Source organism: Dromaius novaehollandiae, chromosome 5 (genome assembly GCF_036370855.1).
Source record: "Dromaius novaehollandiae isolate bDroNov1 chromosome 5, bDroNov1.hap1, whole genome shotgun sequence".
NCBI classification, from domain to species: domain Eukaryota; kingdom Metazoa; phylum Chordata; class Aves; order Casuariiformes; family Dromaiidae; genus Dromaius; species Dromaius novaehollandiae.
In genome coordinates, this window is record NC_088102.1 from 57,260,256 (window position 1) to 57,285,257 (window position 25,002).

Consider the following 25,002-nt stretch of genomic DNA (forward strand, 5'->3'; position numbering starts at 1 on the left):
TAAATCACTAGACAGCACCAAGTAACATTTCAAATATTTTCAAATATCTTAATTTTATGCTTACTGTTGCACTGGAGACATTGACTTTCTATCTCTTAAATTTGTGGACCTTGAAACATTCTTCTTTCAGTGGAGGATCAGATCCTTGTATAAAATTCAAACACGAATTGCACATAAATATGTATCTATTCCTTTGGCTTTGGTTCTCCTTAGCCTCTAACATGCGGTAAGTACAAGCTAGAACGTTCCCAAGTTTTTCTGTCTTTCAGACTCCATTGTTTCTTTCCACCTCCATGCCACTTTTTTCTTGTACTGGCAAAAGCTTTTATGTGGCTGGGCAGTGAACTAGATTACATAAACAATTCCAGATTAAAATTGACAATTTTAATTGGTTTAATTTTGACTTGCGTCAACTTCCCTATGAGTTTCACTGAATGATGAAACAAACTCTTGTGCTGTCAAGAAAGCTACAAAAGGACTATAAAGACTAGACACAAATGGCAGAGGCCAGGACTGCTTCTTTTGGCAGTGCTGGAATACACTGTCTTCAAATGTATTCAAAACTATAAATTCAGTCATCTTTGGAGATCCTTTTTAAGTAGTCCACATAATCTGTAAGGCCTCATGTATAACCATTTGATAATTAATGTCAAGACATTCCCCTAGGGAAAAAAAAAGATTGCTTAATGCTTTTATCAAACTGCTTATTTTGTGTGATGTTCAAAAATTATTGCTGAACCTTTTTGCTTCAATATACAGACAAGTCTGATCTGCGTATTTTGATTATCCTCACTGGCTTGGTATCCTGAAAGTTCTAGTTAGCAGATAAGTTCTTAGAATGTACATTGTTTAAGTGTTATTATTCATGGTTGCATTCAATTTCTTGAATATTCACACCACTGCCGAGAGTAATAAAACTAGTTACATATTACAAAATAGAGGATGGTATTTATTATCATGGTCAATATTAAAAAGCACACAGATGACTGATCTTTAACTGAGCCTGATATAGCTCTCCTGTAAATTACTTCAGTGTATGAAGACTATAATCACTGTACAAACTTTAAAAAAAACTGCTGGAATTCACAATTCAGATAGAGCGGAATGCTAATGCTTCAGGCATTCAAAATTCATTATACGTAGTGAAATCACTGCAAATTGTGTGGTGAATCAGAAGTAGGTATGAAAATTTGTAATATATTTAGAAATTTATTTCATGTATCACAGAGTAAAAATAGAAATTAGGTGATATAATGTATATATGCCATATTTGTTTTGGGACAAATACATATACCCTTATAGATGTATGCAATTACTTAAAAAGAGAGCATAGTAACTATTCTAGAACCTACTGAATTACCAAGAAGATATTTAAATGCCTTTATGTAGGAAAAAAGATCACTGCATATAGCCAGCTTTAGAAATATGCTGTTATATGGTTACAGGGTCATGTCTTTTAAGACAAATATTTTAGCTATCGAGTATTTATAGCTAAATGCCTAACCCAATCAAAATTTAATTTATTTTCAAATACAGAATGTATGTCTCAGATCATCTTAGAAGTACTGTTCCTTGGTAATAAATCCTCAGATAATCTGTACTGCTAAATAGCACAGACAAAACTAGGAGAAGAAATAGACATAATCAGAGGCAAGGCGGCTACTGGGCAAAAACAAGCAGATCAGAGAGGATGAGAAGCAGGAAGGCTATCAAGGGAGAAACGAGCTTTGAGGTAAAATTCTCCTTATTTAACCCGAACACACGTTTAACCTCAGTTCTGCTGAATCCCAAGGCTTTGTAATTTAAGTGTAGTTTTGCTCTTTTTTAAAGATAATATGTAGTTATACAAAAACAATAAAGTAATAGCAAAGAAGGTATTTTGGAGATACATTCATTCAGGCACACTAATAAACAAAGATTACCTTTTCAATTTGATTCTGTGATGCAACAATGTCATAGCCATCCTACCCTGTGCAGTTCTTAAACGCTAAAATTCTGACTGAGGTCTTCTCTATAGTTTTCTTCATGCAGTTGGAAACGACAGTCTTGATTTTCTTTGCTTGACACCATTATGAAGAACCAGGCCATTCACTGCCCATGTTACTTTCTTCATTAATGACAGATGGTATGAAAATAAATAAATAAATAAAGTCAATATTTGGCTTCAAAATTAAAAACAGACACATCATGCTCCCCTTTCCCTATTACCTTAATAATACACACTGGCTTGTCTCCACTTAGATGCTGGTATTTTCTGAAATACTACCACCAGCTTTCTACTAACCGTGACATAAGCTGTAGCAAGCTGTCTGCAGTGATAGCCTGCATAAATCATCATTCCTGAAGGGAACAGATGTTCAGGGTATGAAAGAGTAATACCACAATTTAGTCATAATTAAAATTCACCTTAGCATACCTCTATCAATGAGCAGAGAAGAACATTTCACTTCTCACCTACAAAAATGAAATGCTTCTCATTTCTTCTGCTTCAGGAAAATTAAACTCGATCCTTTCAAACAGTGTTTGAGTTGCATATCTGACACTGTATCATAAAAATGACATTTTTATTTCACTTCAACTCTTATTTTTCTTTTTCCAAACACTAGAAAATGACCTCTAAATGATGTAGTGCCTCTGCACAAAACACATTCGCAATTAGATCTCTAAAAAAGATTGCTGTACATTGCATGTCAAAATATATTCAGGAACTAACTACAGACAAACTGTGCCAATAAACTTTTTTTTTTTCTTTAAATCATTAACAACTCAGTCTGAACTGAATACGTTCAAAAACTTTGGAGCTGAAAACCTCTAAAAATTATTTAGTAGTCTAAGATCACTAAAGTCACATTAGATGATTAACTCAGTTAAAAATTTGACCCTTAGCCTTGTAACTGCTATTAATATTAATGGATTCGTCTATACATATAATTTTAAAAATGTCTTATACTGCTATGTTAGATGCATGACAGTTCTTCTGAAAAAGAGGTTTAAATTCACAAATCTTTATCATCATGAGGCTATTCTATTATGAAATATAAACCATGAGTTGATTATGTTAATGCATACATCTCCCTCAGAACCACAAAAACGTAAATGGCTGTGCTTTTTACAGCAATCTGTGCAAGTTCCAGGACGAAAGATAATTCATCTGCCCATTGACACTGATATTGGCAATTAATGTGAAAAACTCATTTAACTGAGATTTACTTTCCCAATTAAGTATCAGTGACTGTCAACCAGTGGAACCTCACACTGCTTTCTGAAACCCAGGGATCAGAACTTAAAGTTATCTAGTTTACGCTAATTAAATTCAGTACAGCTACCCTAATTTACAGTGACTGAGAATGTGAAATTTATAAATCTGTTAATCTAATAGGTGTCATTTTGTAACCAAGGTTAGTTCTCAGCAAGTAAGTGAATTCCATTTTGAGGCATTTACAATATTGTAAAAGTTCTGTTTTCCTCCATAATGATGCATCTAGAATAATGTTCTAGTTCAAACAAAGAATGCAATTTTTAAGTGAGCACCCTATGGCTCGGACTTGATGCATTTTGGCTCATTTTGCAGTTTCAGATCATGCAAATTGATTTCCTTTGGACGAAACTGAATGATGTCCTCCGGAGCCATACCTAAAGGACTTCATTAGGTCTACTGCACAGACTAGAACCAGCCCAAAGCAACACCTCTTAGAAGGTGTATAGTTCGGACATAAGGTTCTCTGCACTGACTGTTTTGTTCCACAGATCTGTTTCTACGATGCTACGCTACTTGCTAATGTAGATGTAGCCTCATTTTCCTGCTCCCCTCTCCAGAGCATTTCCTGTTTCTAACAGAATTTATCAACTTTCTCTATCTTTACTTTTGAAACAACACACGCATGCACTTACAGTTGCCAAGAAGGTATTCTATGGTTGCTGTGAAAACTGACTGGCATGTATGTGCACATGATGTGAACTTGTCAGACATTTGCTGCTAAAACTCTAAATGTTCCCATTGTCACAGACCAGGTTCTAGCATCAAAGGGCTTTGCTAATGCTAACCGCACTGAATAGACTCTTAGGCTCCAAATAGCCTTTTACATAGCATATATAAAAGTAGATTACCAAGTAGAATATCTGAGATGAACCAACAGCATCAGTTCTTATCTCCCATAGCTAAAAGTAACAAAGCTAGATTGTAAAACACAGGGAGGCTTCACTGAATGGCATTAACATTATGTGTGTCTCACAATCCTTATTACTAAGCATTTGGGAAGCATCCATTGTAATTGGTTTGTTATTTATATAGGCATGTTTTACTCCATCCATTGGGGGGGGGGGGGCATTTGAACAGTTGCACAGGATCACACAGAAGAGCTTGAAATAAACTTTTCTCTAAAAAGGCATGCTCAAGTATCAACCAGTTATGCAAAGGTTACTTGTTGTTACTTCACAAAAAAGTAACAGTTTATGAAGACATTCTTCTTATGTACACTTTTTTTATGTTAATAATTCCCATTTATTGTAAAGAGATTATTTTGGTTGACTATGGAGGACATCCTATCCACTCAGCATAGAGGATAGCCTGACTACCTCTTGGTCCCTCCATCAATTAAGATTCTAAGTGATATCAGACTATAGTCTCATGAGGAAGATGCATATCAGAATTCCTATGAACAGCGTATCTTGAATTACATCATCTTATGACTTTTTCATGATTCCACTTCTAGTAACTAAAAAGTTATGCTGTAAACAAGAGGTGGGGGCAAGAAATCTAATTTAACTACTGGTTGAAAAACTGTTCAATCAACACCTAGAAAACAGGTCTTGAGACCTTAGCTAAGCCATACGAGCAAGTAAAAACACAGATTAACCGTCATTTGCCAATTTTTGAAATTGGTATGTTTTCAAAGAAGCTGCAGAACGTGCTTCAGCCTTGGAGGAGTGCACTCCAACACACATTGGTATGTCTAGTCTAACTCATGACCATGATTTGATAAATTATTTATTTATACAGTTATTGCACATATATGTGCTGTTTCCCATATAATCAAGTTTTACAAGCTGGTTGGGGGAACTGCAAAAGCATGTTTTTCAGCTTAAGTATCCACACTAGCTGTATGTAGTTCAGTTTCTTCCTGAGCAGAGTGGTACTTGGAAAAACAAGTGGCAGCTGAATTAGATTACAATAGAAGATGACCTAAGGTGGAAGTTAGAAATTGCTTGGCAAAGAATGGAAAGAACCATTAGATTGCTAAACATGAATTCAGAAAGACTATAGCCACCTTGGCCACAAAATGAGATTCATAACAATTTTGCCCACCTTTTAAGATTACATCCTCTATCATCTCTTAAAGCTGGCTGGAGACTTGCTCCGAAGGTCAACCATGTCTGTATTCTATAGTGCAGGTCTGCAAAGAAACTTCAGGCACAGTGGGAGTACATCCCCCAGGAATCTGCACGACCAAGAATACTGAGCATGATGGTATGTCACCAGGCTTGACTGAACAAGCTGTCAACGAGGCCATTACGTGCACGGAGACCAGGCACTATGTGGCAATGCATATACTTATGCCACTTTGGAACAATGAAGGCTCGTTTGAGTATCTCTTTGTCACTTGTAATTACTCTTGCCACCTGAAATTGCCTGTAAATTGATGCTGCCAAACGCCCTGAAGTCACCGTGATCCTACCTGAATTGAGAAGCCTGGCAGTGACCAATCTCTAGACACCTGCAAACCAGGAATCTCCAAAGCAAAATTCCCTCACAGAGTGGATACTTTAGCTATACTCAGTGGAGCAGCAAACACAGTAGCACTAAGTTCATCACAAAGTACAATATAAAGAATGAACGTCTATGTACTCAACTGCAATTCATTCACTTTCAGAGCTAGGAATAAAATGCAGGATCATGATGTATAAGGAGAGATTGACAGACCTGGGTTTGTTCAGCCCAGAGAGAAGGCAGCCAAGGGGAGTTCTAATTGCAATCTTCAACTATCTAAAGAAGAGCTACAGAAAAGACTGAGAAAGAATCAGACTTCTCACAGGGTCACTGCAGAAGCACAGAGTCACAGCTGCAGCAGGGGAAATCTCGGCAAAATGTAAGGACATCAATTTCACAATGCAAGTGATTAAACATTGCAATGGCTTGCCCAGATATCTTTGGAAATTTATAAAACCAGGTAAAGTCCTGAGCAACCTGACATACCTTTGAAGTTAGGTCTGCTTTGAGCAGACTGCACTAGACCTACAGAGGTCCCTTTCAAGCTAAATTATTCTGTGTTCCTCAGTTACCTGCCACTGCGTAACAGAAAGCTGTACAAGCTACTGCCAACTTTAATTTGCTATGTTTTAACCACTAAGTGCTTAGTATCGCAGAATTACAACATGAAAACTGGTTTTTATATATAATTTTTACAGAAATTTATGTCAGAAGGTACCATCATTTTAAAAAATTATATTCTTGATACTAGATTAGCTGTTGAAGTGATGTAAACAAGCTCAGCAACAGTAGCCAGTAATTCGGTACAGAATGTGAAGATTAACTTGGCAAACTGAAATTATAGTGAAAACTGCAAGTAAGCAGAATATATTATCTAACCCCACGCCAAAACACAGTAACACAGTTACTGCTAGTTAAAGTGGGTATGAATGTTTAGTCATCTCAAGATAGCAGAATTACAGTTCAAGTTCTTATGCATAAGGAATCCCTTTCCTCAACAAAAGGCTTAATGGTACGACGACATACTGATTCATTACTAAGAATGAAAAATGTCACTTGCAGAATAACCAGTAATTCATAGAGCACCTCAATTTTCCTTTGACATTTCCTATCCAAGTATTGATCATAATGCTCATGATCTGAGCCCAGTTTTGTACATTACACACATTTCCCAATACACTTAACTCATTTCAAAATATAGTATTTGTAATTCAGTTTTCTTGTTCTCTTAACACCTATCCACTTGTTTCCTAATTGCTTTTTACCTTCATTGTGTAACTACAAGTTTTACAAAGTTATGACATTTTTCAAATGTTAAGAAAGGAGAGTAGACTTGTAAATATCACAATACACTGATATATCATTCTCTTTCATGATGCTGCTGTGTATGGGTACATACATCTTCCTTTCTTTCCCTTTCCTCATCTTTACAGAAATAAACACCAACCAATGCCCAAAAACACTTTCATAACCTCATAAATCTAAAGTTTACTGTCTGCAAAAGATTAATCTATTTAAAAAGGACAATTTTTTCAATTCAGTTTTTAATATTGTGAAAATTGAGTGGTGTATCTTAAAGGTACAGCAGTAATGGAGAAATGAATCTGAAATATACTTCATACATTAATTATATGTTAATGTAATAAATATGAAACTGAAATATATTTATGAAGTATGCATAAAGGTTTGAGTTTTCTAAAATCTAAAGACTCTTGTAGTAACAACATATAGTGCTACATTCAATTTGTACAGATGCCTCTGTACTTGGTAAATGCATTATGCCCAAGTCACATTCCTGTGTTTAACTAAGTTTACAGTCACTCCCTTTAAATACTTCAGGGTTCTTTGTTTCTGCATGTTCTGAAGTGTCATCATCTATTGCCATGGGCACAATGGCTATATTTAACTAATAATGACAGCAGTTGTCATTAGATTTTAAACTCACTAACACTAGCCTGACATATTATTTGAAGTATGTCTTAATTTAAAATTTGATTAAAATTACAAACATCTCATCTTCTCTGCCAATCAAGGTATTTCATCCTCTTGCTCTGAACTTTTCTATGAACTCTTCATGAAAATGGGTCATGGCAGTAACATCCATTTAAAGTAAAGACAACTCCCAGGTGGTGAAAATACTTTTATGCACTTTTCAAAGAATATACATAAAAAAATTAGGTTCAAAGATCACAAAGTATTGCTTGATAGGAATCTGAAATCTAGAACTTACTTCACAAAAATCACACTTCTTCCTTTAAAAAAATTAGTATTTTGAGAAAAATTGATATTAAATACCTTATTAGCGATTAGAATTGCTAGCATTAGTCTAATAATTAAAACAGGGAATCAATACTAAAAACTAAACCAAAGTTCCTATTATTATACTTGAGCAGTTCAGAAGCACTGGCAACAGCTTCAAGAAGTCCAAAAGTTACAGTGTCAATACAGTTCAGAAGAAATAATTAACATTTGTTAATGTCATTTCATTCAAATTTGTCCCTTATTTACACTCAAGTAAATCTTTATTTATTTGGAGAACTAAACAGGTGTACATGCCAAACAGAAGAAACAGGATTAGCCCTTAGGAGATTGCAGCAACAACGTATTATGGTAAAAAACACAGAGACGAGGTGGAAAGTTTTGGCTCTTTGGCTCTTTTTCACCCCAGCCCAAAATTCAACCGATAAGCTTACAGTTCACCATGCACATAGTTCTCTTTCATTTGGTAGTCAGGAGAGGCAAAGGTAGACAGAGCGAGTAAGCAAGACAGCAATTTTTTTTGGTGTGCTTTTGATATTAGGGTTGAGACTTAATTATAAATAATTTAAAGCAGATTTTTATTGCAATCAGCAGGTTAGTGGGAATGCAGACCTTAATGTTTTGCATCTCTTGAAAACTTTTGTCTTAACATTTCTGAAAAACAAGGAGCTAGGACATAGGTTCTACAGGCCAAAATCCTTAGTTAATGTTATGTGAAAGGCATGGACAAACTTTCTTACAATTCCTGGCTCTTTGTAGAAATAAGGTGGTCTTGAAATTTACACTGGAATTATACTCCTGGATAGGATGTAGACAGTGTTAGGTCAAATTCAACTACTGATTAATTTAAACCAAAATGTACTTTTCACATTTAGTTCACACTGCTTTGGCTGTATGTGATTGCTTCCATGTTCCTTTTATTTAAGACAGAATTTAAGCCGTATCTGGAAAGCTACTTTCCAGCCTAAAAAACAGCCTAATTCTTGTTTTATTTCAGAATTTCTAGCTCATTTATCATTATAATGTTCCCACCGCTCTAGATATCATACATAACAATATACAGAAGGGTATTCTTCCACTCCCGGTCTATAGTCTCAGGACCTAATGCAGAAGTCTATGAAGACAGTTAAAACTCTCCCTTTAAATTCAAGTGGTCTCTGGATAAGGCATTAGAGTCTGGCCCCCTAGATGCACAAAGACATTAACATTTTATTCTTAGCTGCCCTAGGAAAAAAATGTAGTATGAAACATAATTTGTCAAGAAACACTGTAATAAATGGGTAATAAATAGGGTATTTATATACAGAAGGTAGTAGATACTACTGTATCATCAACTCAATTCCCTTAAAAAAAAAAAAAAGGCTATATATGAAAGGTTTAGTCATCTCTGTTTAGCAGCATATTACAGTAAGTATCTATTCATTATCTAAACAATTTCATTTGCATAATTCATTTGCATAATTAGTCTTCTGCTTTCATTGATAAAAATTATAATAAAAAAAGCTGTTCCTGAAAAAATATTCTGGTGATTTTGCTACCCTAAACAATTTATCTTACTTGGTAATATGAAACATATATATAATGTATTATCACTTTTGCCTATTTGTTTACAACTTCTAGTTAAGTTGCCATCTCTCATTCCATCAAACCTCCTGGGTTCTCAGAGAAATCAATCTGGTCAATACATCATGATCAAAAATTTCTTTCCAAACCAATAGCATCACCAAGCTAAAGTATATCACAAAGATTTTCTAATAGTTAAGATGCATCTACCAAGGTTAATGGAGAGGAGAATGAAACCCAACACTAGCAAAAAAAGTTAAAGGTTGACAACATACATTTCCTACAGGTACTGAGCCATCAGTAAGACTCCGTATAAACTGCCTGGAAAACCTCTTTTATCAAAATCTGCTGTGGAAGCTCTTTAGGGAACACTGTTTTTACTTTTTGCTGCTGAAGCCACTAGTACGGCTTGCTCATGGAAAAGTCTAAGGACAAAAAGACACAACACATTAAAGGTGTGATCATACCACTAGATTCCTGCATAAAAACACCTCAGTTCAATCCCACTGACTAGCTAGGTTTACAAATCCTAAAGAGCTCTAAAATAGCTCAGAAATGAGAATACTTCAGATTTTGAAACATCCAAAACAACAAAGGGCTACAACCATCTGTAACATTAATTTGAATTTTTCTGTAGTAAAATATGTCAGAAACCTTTGAAATGATAAGGTTTACTGGCATCTCCCTCAGTGACGAGGGGGTTTTAACATTGCAATTTTCATTATATTTTAAGCTGGTTTCTAAATACTAGTAACATATTCAATTCCAGAATGATATCATTTAAGAAGCAAATTTCTACAGCTTATAACAGACCTACATTGTATATTTTGATATCAACTTATGAAACAGATAACCATTATAAACAGTGACAAGGTACATATTTCTGTATGTATTTACAAATTTGTTACTGCATATCTTTCCTTTTCAACCCAAAATTTCAGTACACTTCCCAATTTAATCCTCATTATCTTTTGGGTTAGGTCAGAAAAACAGCTCTTACTGCCTTCACAGATAAACCAGCACCAAACAACACACCAGCAAACACCACACACCCCACCTGTGGGGCTAACGAGGCCTTTTATGTACTTCCTGACATGTTCCAGAAGCTTCTAACCAATCAAAGCTCATACTCAAAACCTTCCCTTTTATGGAACGCTGCTGCGCCTGGGCCTTCATGCCACAAGGCTGGTTGGAGCTGGTTTTCAGCTGTGGCCCTGCTCACAGCTTCCTGGTGAAGGTAAGCACTAGGATAGTAGAACATTCCTACCAGACCTCAGCGAAAGCTGCCCTCAGTAGTAAATAAGCCTCCATACACATTACATAGTCTGTATATTTTCACAAAATTTCACAATATGTATTGAAATAATATATTGTACAGTAATTACAGGAGAAAAGGTATTAGCCTTAAGTTCACCAAGAGGATGCTTTTTTTTGAAAAATAAAATATGATACACTAACTTTTATGTGTTGATCAGAAAAAGCACTATATTGTTATTTAGACTGATGCTTGGGAGTGAAATGTTCCCAACTCAGTCAATAATTAGAATGGTGAGAATCCATCATTTCACTGATACTTCTACTAGAAAAGATGGCCTATTTTAAATGTGCTCACACATATTCTTGTCAATTGGGACCTGTCACATCAAATTACTTCATTTTGTAGAGCACATGGCACCTACATGGTATTAAACAGAAAATCTCTATTTCTTCATTTAAATATAGACCTGAAAAGCAGCATTAAGAACATTTAGCACAGATTATTTTTTCCAGGAGCCCCTTTTTCACAGTGCATTCCTTAAAAAAAAAAAAAAAAAAAAAAAAAATCTTGTTCATTATATTTAGTTTTACTTTTAGCATACAGTACTGGAAGCTTACATATCCAACAATTTATTTAGGCAAAGTGATAGAAATGAAAACATTTATATACTAATGCTTTTCATATCTAGTGTTCATAGTAGGAGTACAATTTCAGAATTATTAGAACATGCTAAACAAGTTTTAACTGTTTATAAAAATTACTGTTGAATAGCAAATGAAATGTGGGTGTACACATCCGTTGTTAAATATAATAAATTAATATACAATATGATACCTAGTTTAATTTTACCACATTTTAAAACATCATCATAAAATTTGCTTTTAAGAATCTCCAACAGTGACTTATTTTAATTTGAAAAAGGGAACTGTCAGCAACTGAAATAAAGTGTACTTTATTTGCTTAAATTTACTTAAAAAGCGACAGTTCATATTTAGAACATGTGCTTTTACTTGTTCCATTCACTTTGATATGTTTGCACCAAAAATTTGATACAAACATGCTTGCCAACACTCTTAAAGGAGCAGTACAGGATACAGTGTCTTAATCCAGCCCCCAGCTAGTACAGCAAGCTATGTAATAGAGATTAATATCTTTTCACTTATGGTACAGAAATCACAGGCCAGAAAAGACTTCCCTTAATATAGCAATGCATAGAAGGCGAGCTGAAGCTAGGTCATAAACAATGTCCTAAACCTTGATAATAAAATAGATTAATTGAATAAAATGCCTATGTGATCAGGGAGGTGGACCACACTCCTTGCAAAGAACCCTTGTCAATATGACTAACAAAAAATGTGTGAGCAGGGCCTATGAACAGCAGCATGGTGGCCAAAAAAACTGCCTTTAGGAAGTGATTCAGGTTAAGATTGGCCCAGCTAAATTAAGTGTCTGCATGTAAATGATCTATGTGTGAACTAGACCTCTTAGCTCCCATTATAGTCTGTGGAGATCTAGTCAGCATAGTCATATATTTAGATAGATGCTTAACTTCACTACTCTGAAGGCTTCTGCAGAAATCACTGATGTTAGTCGCAGTAGTACAGTGATTTAGACCTAAGTGCAATTGTTTCTGGATTGCAGTCTAAGTCTGCAATTGCTCAGTGGGCCAAAACCACTTTGTCTCCAACTTTCACAAGCAAGGTAGATGGCTAACACAGGAGCTGAACATTACTGAATAGAAGATGAAGCTTAGAAAAGGCCATGTTTTGCATGCTAGGATGACTGCTATGTACAAACTTCTTATGAAGAAGTGACAGCCTATTGATTATTTTATTGGGCGAGGTTGCTGATGTCACTGGATTGAAAATTAATAGAAAGAACTTAGATCAGTTTAAGAAATTGGTAGCTAATGAGGAAATGAAGTAGTACACTGTAGTAGTGCACCTGAAAATTAATTACAAAGAGGTTTGGGGTACAGAAAGCCGACAGGAGAAACAAGACACATTAGAAAGAATAAATAGGAACATCAATTTTTTTTATTCAATAACTTCTAGATGTATAAGTGACTGCAAACAAACACTAAAGTACCTCTCATATAATTCTAACAAACAATTAATTAAATATGATCATTGACCTTCTCCATGTGTAAATTACAAAGAACAACAACATAGTACAGAACATTAATTCTTTGGCCCTGTTCTGCAATACACTAGTCCCACAATAGTTCCAAAATACATTTTAAATGCTTGAGATTTGATACATTTGTTTGCTAAGCTTCTTTCACAATAGCACCGTATAACTGATCCATTAAATGTATTTTTCATAAATACTTAATTACATTAAAAGTAGCAAAGGGTTTGAATTTTTATCCCAGATAATATCCCAGATAATGCAATTTGTTGACTTATGGCTGAATCCTCATTCATTTACTCAAATCTCAGTTTAAATTTTAGTATGTCAGAAAAGGTGGTGATGAATATAGTACAGTTTCATTGGAGTTAAAGTATGCTGTGAGCAGGTCCAAAGCCATCAACATCACAGGGAGTCCCATTTTGCATGAGTATTTGTATCACTTTAAAGCAAAGTGTTGTCTAAGACCATACACTTAGGACAGCATTTACACTGGATTCAGTATTTGAAATACAGATATTGACAAAGATGCTGACCTTGCAGATATCTATGTGTAACCATATATGTAAAAAGTCTCACTGATTTTCATGAGACCATTTGTACATATTTGCAGGTTAGGGTATATCACTGATCTTCCATTCCCATGCAACAAGAATTTGTTACTGATGTTTGACCTTGTTACCTATGCGTTAGGAATTTAAATCCTGCAGAAGGTACGTTTATACTGACAAGTCATACTTCTCTATGCTCTCTTCCCAGTTTTGGGCTACAGAAAGAAAATACAAAATGTGTACTTTCTATCTCTATATGTCTATACTTCTCCAAAATCTATCATCCATGTAAAATAACAGGTATTTTAAAATGTAAACATATTTCATACATACTATATATAAATATTTAAAATATAAGCAAAAAATACTGTACAATATGATACAGAGAATATATAAAGGTTATTTTTAACATCAGTTCTTATTTTTGAGCACATGGAATTTTACACTATTAACTGTTATTTTCCAGTATTAATAGATTTGTAAACCAGAGTGTAAAAATGCCTATTTTCTGGTATTGGTGGCTTTTCTACTCATAGCAGTGACTTTTTCCTGTTATACTTACCCTTTTAATGGACACACAATATGTTACTCTGTGCCCAAGTTCACCTACTCTTTCTTTTCTCAAAAGACAAGGCACATCTGCCACCTGCTCTAGTCTGTGTCCCAGCAACAACTGTCGAGCAGCAAAAAGATTGATTATCAGTCAAAAACCATTCAACAACACCAGATTTTGGTAGGTTAAGCTTGCTGATCCAGCAAGAGATGGTGTGAAATTTCCAGTAATGCGTGCCAACATTTTGGTGCTAAAAGAACAGCAGTGCATGTCACAATGAAACACAGCCAAAGATATGCAGACAAAGCACAGAAGTTTTTGTTTTGAACTTGGCTTGAAAGAGGAAAGAGAGAGAAAGAAAAAAAAGACTTGCTTAATGAATTTGAAAATCTACCATAACACAGTCCCATGCATGGAGAAATTATAATAAAAATACCAGTGAAAATTTTCTAACAAGTTATAGCAGTATCCATTGTAAAAACACTTCAATAATAATGTTTCAATGTTTCCTACAATATGAAACTACAATTATATTTTATTGCACTCGTTTCATTAAATGAAACAGTGAAATCCTCCCCGTTACATTTTAAAGCATCTCAGTGTATCTATATCCTACACTTTAGCAAGAATAAATACAAAGATCTGTGCCTTTTACTGATACACAGGCTATTCATTACATGCATTCCAGTCAATGGATCATCTGTATCACACTCAGAATAATTTTCATGTTATGAATAACAGCACATATAAAATTTTGATGTAAGATGTGCTTACTAGAATAATTGATAATGTTTTATGGTAGCATGAAAAAAATATGTATGATATAGCTTAAGTGACAAAAACCTAAATACTTTTTTTCACTCATGAATACTGCCATGAATATGTAAACATACCTTAATCATAGAGTCTACTAATTAATATTAGATTTCTATGTATAGACATATAGCTATATAATACTTATTTTTCTTAGGCAAATTATTTTTCTTAGGCAAATTACCAGTGATGAGTACTATACAGATAACTTCTTGAAATGTCATTTATATTAAATTATATCAATACATAAAAAAATAAGGATAATTGTCTTAATACTTTGACATTCAAAATGAAAGATTTAACACTAAAATATGTCTAGCAATGCTTTTCAAGATAACAAATGCTATTCAAAAACTATATATAAAAAAATTCAAATGCTTTTTTCTTCAAAAAAGTAGGTAACAAAAATAAACATGCCCAAAAGCGCAAAGAAATATAAAATAAGCACACTAGTTGAATGATTTCTCTACTTTTTCTCTTTGTTATCCTTAGCTTTAAAAAAATTATTACATATTTTCCTATTCTAAAATTATATAAATTAGAATATTTCATATGATGTTAAACAATTTATCCTATTTGCATTTCTCATTGGAATTATATACTGAAATTGGAGATTGATCCTGCCTACACATACAGCATCCCAAGAACCATTTTGCTTTTTATAATACATTTATTAACATTAATTAAAAGTTCTTTCTCACAAATGCCAGTTGAATTAATGGTTTAATAAAATACTTGACTGATATCTTGAGTTTGATGCTGAACACTGTTTAAGTTAATGTTATAAAATGTTCTCACAGATTCGTTGCAGAAATCTCAGGATTTACTCCATCATCTTAAAATAAGACTGAGAAAAACATTTACATTCACTTTTAAAATGTGAATTATTCAGAAGTATTTTTCCGCCTTTGTAGAAAAATAACAGATAGTTACTAGATTGGCACAGGAATGAAATGGAAAGAAAAAAAATTGTAAATAGTGGTTATACTGAAGAATCTAAAATTAATAAAGTATGTTAAAGTAGATGATCCACATTGCTATATAAAACTTGCAAAATTTTTAAATATTTCCACAAACAGCCACCAATTACATTAACGAATTCAATCTTATATTTTGAATTATTTTTGCTAGTGGAAGCCTAATTAGTTATGTCTGTTAGATGTCACTGAAACTGAACAGTAAATTCAATAATCTCTTTACATTTTCACCATTTAACCTCCTGCAGGCTCCCTAATGTCTATTCAGATCTATATTAAATTAAGTACCAATGCTAATGAAGGGCAATAAACGTGGCTGTCAGTAGATTTTTCTTTCATTAAGCACATTATCCTCTTACTGAGCTGTAAATGAGTAAACATTAGTTTTGTTAAACCGTGCAAAAAGACAGGATGAAAATCATTTTTAATTGCACCCCTTAAGCCATTTGCTGGGGGTTCTCTGTTTTGTTTTTGTTTTTGTTTTACCTTTGATTTTTTTGAATGGATCTAAAAAGGTCTCTCCAGTTGAAATATAAACGTCGGCATCATGGGGTATGTCTTTAGGTTCTAGTGCTTCGGTGCCGTCTGCCAAGAGCACTCATCATGCAGCCATGTTCAGATTCAGCTTTTCAGTGTACTCCTCCAGCAGCTAAATGAATGCAAGAGGTAAGGAATACTGATTACAACATATTTATTTTATGATCAATATTTAGTCAGAAAAATCAGAATTGGAAGGCAGAAATCCACTCTAAACTAATTTACAAACCACAGTAACTTTATTATTAGTCATTTAGTATTTTTGTGATTATGACTAGAAGTCATAAGTAACAAGATGATAAAAACATATAACATATAGCATTAGAAAGACTGGTTTAAAAGGATTGTGGTCTTGCCTTTTAATGCCAAATAATATACATTATGAACTTCCATAACTCTTCTTTTACTTAGTGTTCATAAGAGTCTTTATCAATTTGCACATTTTAGGAGTAGTGTACAAAGAAGAGTTTCATGTAAGCTTGTTTTATAGGAAAAGAGAATATATATTAGGATTTGAAACAAAAGCTATAAATAAACTTTATATGTGCAAGAAAACTTCTGTTAGAGGCTACTGGCTTAATTGAGAACACAGAAACGTTAGCAAAGATCTTTCTTGTGCCATTCTTGTAAGCAATGATTTTGATTACATTTGGTTGCTGTTTAATAACTTTGGATACTGCAGATGCCTTCTGGGCATGCTAGAGTTTTGAAAAAGAGAGCATTCTGTTGAAAAAAAATGCAGTTTAGGATACTTTAAAAAGAATCTAATATATTTAGTCTTTCTTTTTTTTATTTTTGAGAACTTTTATAATAATCATGTAAAAAGACACTCCTAATGTGCAGCCATTATACTTCTACATACTTTAAAAATTTAATTCCTAGGACCTACATTAAAACATAGAAAATATGGAGAAATTGGACTGTTTTAAGTGAAATAGATTTAATCTATCCCTAATTGAGTTTACTTGGAACTTTCTAGAATACTTGGAAAGCAGTTGTATAACTCCACTGTGAATTCTTTTTGTGAAATATCTTAAGTTCACAAGAAAATAAATCACCTAATTTTTAAAAGTATCTCTGAGAAACAATCAGCACAATTAACTATTGAAAAAATTGTAATTGATTCTAAGAAAATTTATAATTCAAAGTGCTTTCAGAGTGTATTATGTAGATTATTGCTTCCAGCTGAAAAAGTAAGAGCTGATGAGACAGTCATTACTTAGGCAAAATTTCAATCAAATTGACAGGAATTATGCCTGTACAATGACTGCAGAGTAGGGCTTATTGTTAATTGTTTCTGTTTCCCAGATTGCAAAATATATGCAATAAAACTGGCAGAATAAAATTAAATATTCAATAAAGAAAAAATATTACTATTTTAAAAGGCTCAGAGCACAAACAACTTGTGTATAATATCACTCTAAAGCTGTGCTTAGCAAAAAAAAAAAAAAAAGGCATATTTATAATCAAATGTCATGTTTCAGCTAGAACATTTGGGATGTGCAGTGTCAGTCCTACTCTGCAACTAGAGGTTCCCAAGCAGAACTCAAAACTGGCTTGAGGCCTAAGATTTGAATTTCTCTCGCATGAAAATCCTTCGAAATTTTTCCATTCACTTCAGTGAGCACTGAATCAATACTTTATTCCAAAAATATTGGCATGCAATTAAACTTATGTGATAGATATTTTAGAATTTCCACATTTCTTGAATGACAAAATGACTATGTAAGAATCCTAACCTTTTAGTCTTCTTTTTTAGCAGTTTCTAATGCAAGCCATGCTATTAAATCAAGGTAGCTACATCTGTGTTGAGTACTCAACCATATGAATAAGAAAGCCAGAATCTGGCCCCTTTAAAAAGTTATTATAAAATTTCTTTTTGGTTTGACTATTCAAAACTTTTGTGTACTGGGGGACAAACATGATAGAATACCCATTTTATCATACACGTTCAGCAATTACAAATACTATAATAGTTTTGGATTCAGCACTTTTAACAAACATTTAGAAAAAAGAAATTTGGAGCCATTTAGATCCTGACTGCTTCAGGTCATGTCTGCACTGCACACAAACATGAGGATACCATCATACCTATAATCATCTAGGTTTGTCTGAATTAACACCAATTTCTTTACTCAGAACGGAAGACACTGCCAACAGAACGCTTTTGATGAGGAGATCTAAATTAAAAATACACTTTAGTTCACCAGGTCTTCACGTTAATCACCTTTATGGTACATTGCAAAAATCCAGGTATTCTCCTAGCTTTTTCCAGACAGACAGAATCAATTCATTCTGGGTTTAATTGTGGAGAATTGTTTTCTTCTTTACAGAAAGACAAGAAGATGGATATTACCTGATCTATTATTAGGCATATTAAAGATTCGTAAGGCAAACTGGGATGCCTGATTTTTGTCATTGCAATTGTTTTCAGAAGGGTTTGATGAAATCAATATAGTTTTAAAAAACATAGAGAAATTTATTAGTTCAAAAAATCTTAAGCAAAATTAGCAAAGTCTGTTTCAAAATATCAGCTGATTCATCATTACAAAGGGACTGAGCAGCAGCAGTCATGATTAAAAGCAACAGAGAAGAGCTTTGATTACCTTAGTTGACCTGTGGGAGCACTTTGGGGTCTGTTTCTCTTGGATGATGATATAAGGCAGAAATTTTCTGTACTGCTTGATTTGTAGCTGTCTAAGTCTGATACTCCATCACAGCTCTGAACTGATTTTGTTTGATGTGTAGAACAATCCTAAAGTCTTGACCTTCTTGATACCACTGCTGATTGCAGACAAATGTTGGGGGCAGATAGAAGTTGTCTAGACCTTTGCTTTCCTTCAGTATTTTTAACAGCTATTCTCGTGTACACAGAGAGACATTTTCTGAAATAGAAATGGATCTTTTTGTTCTGGTCTTTCAATTAGTTTAAATAAGTAATGATTGACTGTAAGGAGCCAGGAAAATCTGATCAATGAAGAGCATGCAACAACTTAATTAAAGTTGGAAAACACCTCATGAAACCATGCTAATAGTTTCATCCTGTTTCTGATTTCCACAAACAATAATATTATTTCAGAATTTAGCTCAATTAATCTTTGCATAAGATAGGACTAGAATTGGAATTGTAGAAAATGCTGTAGGACAGGATTATTGTGAACTATGGTAGCTATCTCAGGTATACTACACTACACTAGCATTGAGTCTGTGCTTATCTTCCTTCATATAAAATGAACATTAAATTCTCTCATAAAATTTAAAAAAAGCTTTTTTTGCATAAAAACACTAACAATAATGAGAACAAAAGCCTTCAGCTTTCAGTTTGAGGGTAGTATTAATGGCACAAAACTGACTTATACCACAGGCCGAAAGTCTGGATGGAATATTGACTCATATGGAGATCATATAATCCAATTTTATCCAATCCTTTGGAAGATCTTAATCACCACTATTAAAACTGTGCCAACAGCAATATCAAAGCTCAAGAAGAAGTAAGAAAGGAACTGGATGAGCTCAAGTCCTCATTTTTTCTCCATATTTGTGTAATTCTTAGGTGTCATAATTTCCATTGCAAATTACAAAAATGATGTCACAGTGAATGTGAACTACAGAATCTGTCTGCATGGCTTGCAGTATGCTTACTATAGAAATCCTTAAACTAAAATGCCATATATACAGGAACCCTAAATATTGGAGTTCAATCAAAGGAAACTCTTCTTAGTATTATGACTCTAAACACGTAAATACTGTTTTGAATATTGACTAGTGAAAGGAAAAGGACATTAATTTTTTGGAAGCAGTCATCTTCCTACAAGGCTCTTGTTAGCCATTTCAAGGGCAAAGAATTACTACAAAGTCAGAAACAAGTTTCTTTATGCAATACAATCTATTAGATATCATTATTGGTTCTGTAGGTAAAACTTTTTCTATATTTCTATTTATTGTTGCATCAACTATTTTGATGACATATTAACATTATTGTTAGCATTAACTGGTAATTACCTGCTGTTTACATATAGTAACAAAAGTAATGCGTAAGTGGTCTGATGTAGCAAAGGGCTATTACTTTTCAGCAATACATAGTCCCTACCTCCTATCACTAAGTTACATAATGCAAGGAGGATACTTACGAGACTATTACTATTGTTTCCCAGTCTTTGCCCAGCTTTTTGTGTTTATGCATACAGTGTAAACCTTTGGGGACTGTTGCATACACTCCAGTTCTTCAACAGAGATTGTCTCAAAATGATTAGCATGCAATTACGAACAGCAGTCTTACTCTTGCACTGCTGAACTGTTTTATACTTTAAGAAAACTCAAATTTAGACATAATTCTGGTGCCAATGCTTCGGGAGAATCAACACCATAAAATAAAAGTCTTAGTATGTGGAACCTCATAAAAGCATTATTATGAAATGGTGTTTAGTAGTCAGGAAAAATGGCTTTGTACTCCTTATTAAAGCAATGTTCCTATTTAGTCAATACTATATGTAGCTATCTGCATAATCTGTCCAAGGTGGCACATATATGTTTGGATGTGTTTGTGAATATGTTTGTGGCCCAAGTAAAAATCTCCAGACAGAGATACGGAGAGAAAAGGTAACCAGAAATTTAAGCAGAGTAAGAAATTAAAAAAATAAAAACCTTAAGAGCACTAACAAACTTTCCCATTTACAAGCAATTAAACTTGTTTGTTCATGACCTAAGCACCGAAGTCTTAAGAAACTTATTTGTAATTATTACAAAAATAAATTTTACTCTCATGCCTGTTGAATTTATTTGGCTATATTAGTTCAAAATTTTATTCTGTTTTTCTACTGCAATTTTCTAATTATTCATTAATATTTAGCTAGAACACATTTCAACATATTTCCTCTTTAAACAGAAACAGCAGTATATTAAAGAAAAGTAAATAGCCCATTCAGTTTTCTGACATGTGAATCTGCATAAGGCTAATAATTTTTTCCATAAGTGAACAAAACAGTTACTTTAACAGGCCTTGGTTCGGTAACAGCTATACAGGTCAAAGTTATCACACACTTTTGAATGTGAATTCAACAGCAGGATAATGACAGTTGCCAACGATTTGTACTTGCTGTCGCTTAGTACTAGTGTTGCCTGTCAAATTGTCTCTTTTTCTTATACAGAAGCCATGGAATTTTTATGGATAGCAATTACTTACAATATACAATGAAGTACATCAGATGTAACAACCACCCTTTAGCCCTTCATTATTTGGTCGTCTCTTTGTTACATCTAGTCATCCATTTTCACCTAAATTATTTATTTATACTGCATATTTGTCAAGAATGTATTTTTGCTTTAAATTTTTCAGTAGTTGTTGAAAATGTAGTGATTTATTTTAATATTCTCACATCTAAACTTACACATTTAAATATACCTTATTTTTATTTTTGCAATTGTACTTCTTGGATTTCTCAGAACAAGCACTATCTGTATAGCAAAGGCAATTTATTTATCTACAAAAGGTATTAACAATTAAAACAATGGCAATATCAAATCTTAACTATAATAGAGGGGTTAAGCAAACCTTATATTTGTTTTCAGTTTGCATTGTTAAAATATCTTTCTCCAGCAACCACGTGTTCCATGTTTATTTGCACTTAGATTACTGTTGCACAACATGTATGTATGCGCCAGATAACTTATAAAGATTATAAGTAGTGTTTAAAATATAGTTTTATGTTTAAAAATATATAATACGTAAGTATAAATTCTTATATTGACAAGTGACAACATTTTAGCAAACTTTAGCAATTTATAATTTATTGTTTTATTAATGATGTACATAATCACCATTAAACTGGCAGTGTTTCATGAATTATGGTCCTGAAACATTTTCTGGGTCAGGCTTGCATCAACATCATCAGAACATTTGTGAAAATTCTAAGTTTAATTTTCGTATACAGGAAGCCCACAGCATTCATCATTTATATGATATAAAACATAGCTTAACCGCAGCACAGTTTTGTAAATTTAAAAGATTTAGGAAACTGTCTGATAATAATTCTCCCAATAAAGGACAGCTTTACATACATAATCTCTATCACTTTGGAAAGGACCCTCTCCAACAAATAATGCCATAAACCTCACATCTGGCTAACTGCTGTCAAGTAAATCTAACTATTCCTGACTCATAAGAGTTGAAAAGCAAAAGTGATGGTGGTTTGATATACCAGTTATTAGGAATGCCAAATCTTCTTTTCTTCTAATACTCTTTCCGATTATGGTTTATCACAGAATTACAGTCCATGCTAAATGAGTATGTCCTAAGGAATAACGTAATACGTACATGTTGTGTGTGAAACTCATGTCCCACCAAAATTGTTGGTAGTTTTGCCAATGGCTTGGATGAAAATTTTTTCCCAGATCCCTGAGCTGATGAATGGAAGGAAACTGCTTCCCCTTTTTCTCTCTCTTCCCCTACTGAAACCCAGGCATCCCATAGACCCATAGATTGTCTGTGAAAGATTTTTTGTCAGTACCCCAACTACAAGGGAAGAAACTATACTTCTCAATTTGGCAAATGGTGCCTAATGCAGAAGAAAGCTTTTTATCAATAATCTTTGCATAACACAAAAATCTGATAGCTTTTACGATCTCGTCTTACTTAATCAACAAACTAGACAGCACCCAATATGCCTGTTACGTCTCCTGCAAGTGACAGAGAAATGAGATTTTCTTTCAGGACTTGGAACAGACAAAATCTACTCTGAAGAATGAAGCTTCCAGGGTAGGGAAGAGAAATCACTGTGAAAAATGAGGACATGCTTTTCCTTGACCTCATGGAAGGATTATGAAGATTAACTGGTATTTGCAAAGTGTTTTAGAAACAATAAGAGCTCACAAGCTAATGAATAATCTATTCATCATAAAGTTTTACTAGCTAGGTAGATAAAAAGATAAATAAAAAGATGTAAAATTTCTGAACTCAGGTATCAGTTATACTTGCTGACCTTAGATAAAGTGGCTATCATCTGCTCCTATGCTTCTCTATAGTTTATGAACAGAGAAGAAAAGGGTAACAGCACCTTGGGATCTTAAATGGCTCTAAGGACCCTCAGTACATCCCCCTTCTGGGGTGTTTTGACTGCTGGGCTCAGGGCCAACTTAGAGCAGCTGAGGACTGTCCTTCCTTCCCTCTGGTGGCCATGGAGGAGCTGCCAGACAGGTCTGTGGGGAGGCCTCAGCCAGGGCTGACTCCTGCTTCTTGTGGGAGCTGCCTTTAAGCTGAAGCTGTAGTGCTTGGCTTTGCCTGAGCTTCAGCCGCATCTGTGTCACAGCTGTGCCTGTGCCTGGCTGTGGGCCCACAGATCTGGACCTGGACGCTGACTCATTGATTGACCTCACAGCTTGTCTGGCAATCTCTGGGTTGTGTTTTACCCTGGTTACCACCACTGAACCTGATCGTGACCCTGACTTGCTGATGCACAATCTTGGCTTGACCTTGGACTTGCCTTATCATCATGGACTTGTCTGATGACCTGGACTCCCAACTGAACCTGGCTGCCACCCTTGGCCTGCCCTGCTCGCCTCATTCAGGTACTACAGAACTGGGCCTTTCTTGGCAAGATCCCAGCCCTGCCAGCCTTGCTAGCAGACTCTGCTCCTCGTCCCCCCACCCTCACTGGACCCTGACAACAACTTCCAAGACACAATGGGATTTCTTCATTTGAATAAATGCATGCAATATCTTGCAATTTGTAATCACTCTTATATTTTAATTGATATAAAAATATAGTGTATCCTCCTGACTGAAATCAACTATTAGCACCATGACTTGGCATTCCAGTTTACCATATGACTGAAAAGGAAGAACTGATATCTAATGAGGTGAAGAAATGTGAGAAGACAAAATTATTTTGAAGATTCCAGTACTATGAAGTCAGCTGCAGAAGGATCCAAAGTCAAAGAAAGATTCACAAGAACTGAAATGACTAAAATTTTAAATACAAAGTATTCTATCTATAGTGTTTTGAGATATTTTTCCCTTTGACTGAAACTGAGAATATATTATATTGAGAAAGCAAAAAACTATTTTAACTATTTTAGTTCTCTTCATCTTTAGTCTGAGACTGATGCTAGTAAAATGTTTTACTCAATTGTATCTTGCTACAAAGTAGCAAATTAAACTTATCACAACTTATAGATAACATCACAAAGTAGCAAATTAAACATCTTACCTTGGCAAATGACATGAGTGAAAAGTTGCAGTGGCTTTACTTAAATTTTTTTGCCAATGTAGGTTGCACATCCATGTGTCATAAAGACATTTGTAAAGTTAAGAGCTCATATTTCTGTGATTATGCACATGCCATACAGCATATTTCCTGAGCACTTATTAGATGTCTGTTGTTTGCCATTTTCTGTTTAGAAGTACAAAAGATTGTAATTAAAATGAAAGCATAAGCTTTTTTGCTTATAGGTAAGACTGGTTAAATGGTGATTAGAAATTGAATCCATCTTGTAGCACAATCTTATCTACAGCTTGCATGAACAGAGTGGGTTTTAGAAAGTTTCATTTGGATGCATGTATATTTTGTTTGTTTCTCCTTTTAGAGGAGCAGGATTTCAAATTGAAATTTGGAGGCTACAAATAGAGAGCAAAAAGGTATTTTCTCTGGACTTAGATT

The 25,002-nt window shown here is 34.1% G+C and overlaps 1 protein-coding gene across 1 annotated transcript; it reads right to left on the reverse strand.

Annotated features, from left to right (window-relative positions):
* Positions 1–237: 237 nt before the first annotated feature.
* DCDC1 (doublecortin domain containing 1) lies at positions 238–23,907 on the reverse strand. Its single transcript, XM_026121691.1, is given in 7 exon segments — positions 238–345; positions 1,923–2,050; positions 2,053–2,127; positions 16,298–16,460; positions 16,921–17,071; positions 18,955–19,103; positions 23,827–23,907. Coding segments are annotated over 7 exon segments (855 nt in total).
* Positions 23,908–25,002: the final 1,095 nt, after the last annotated feature.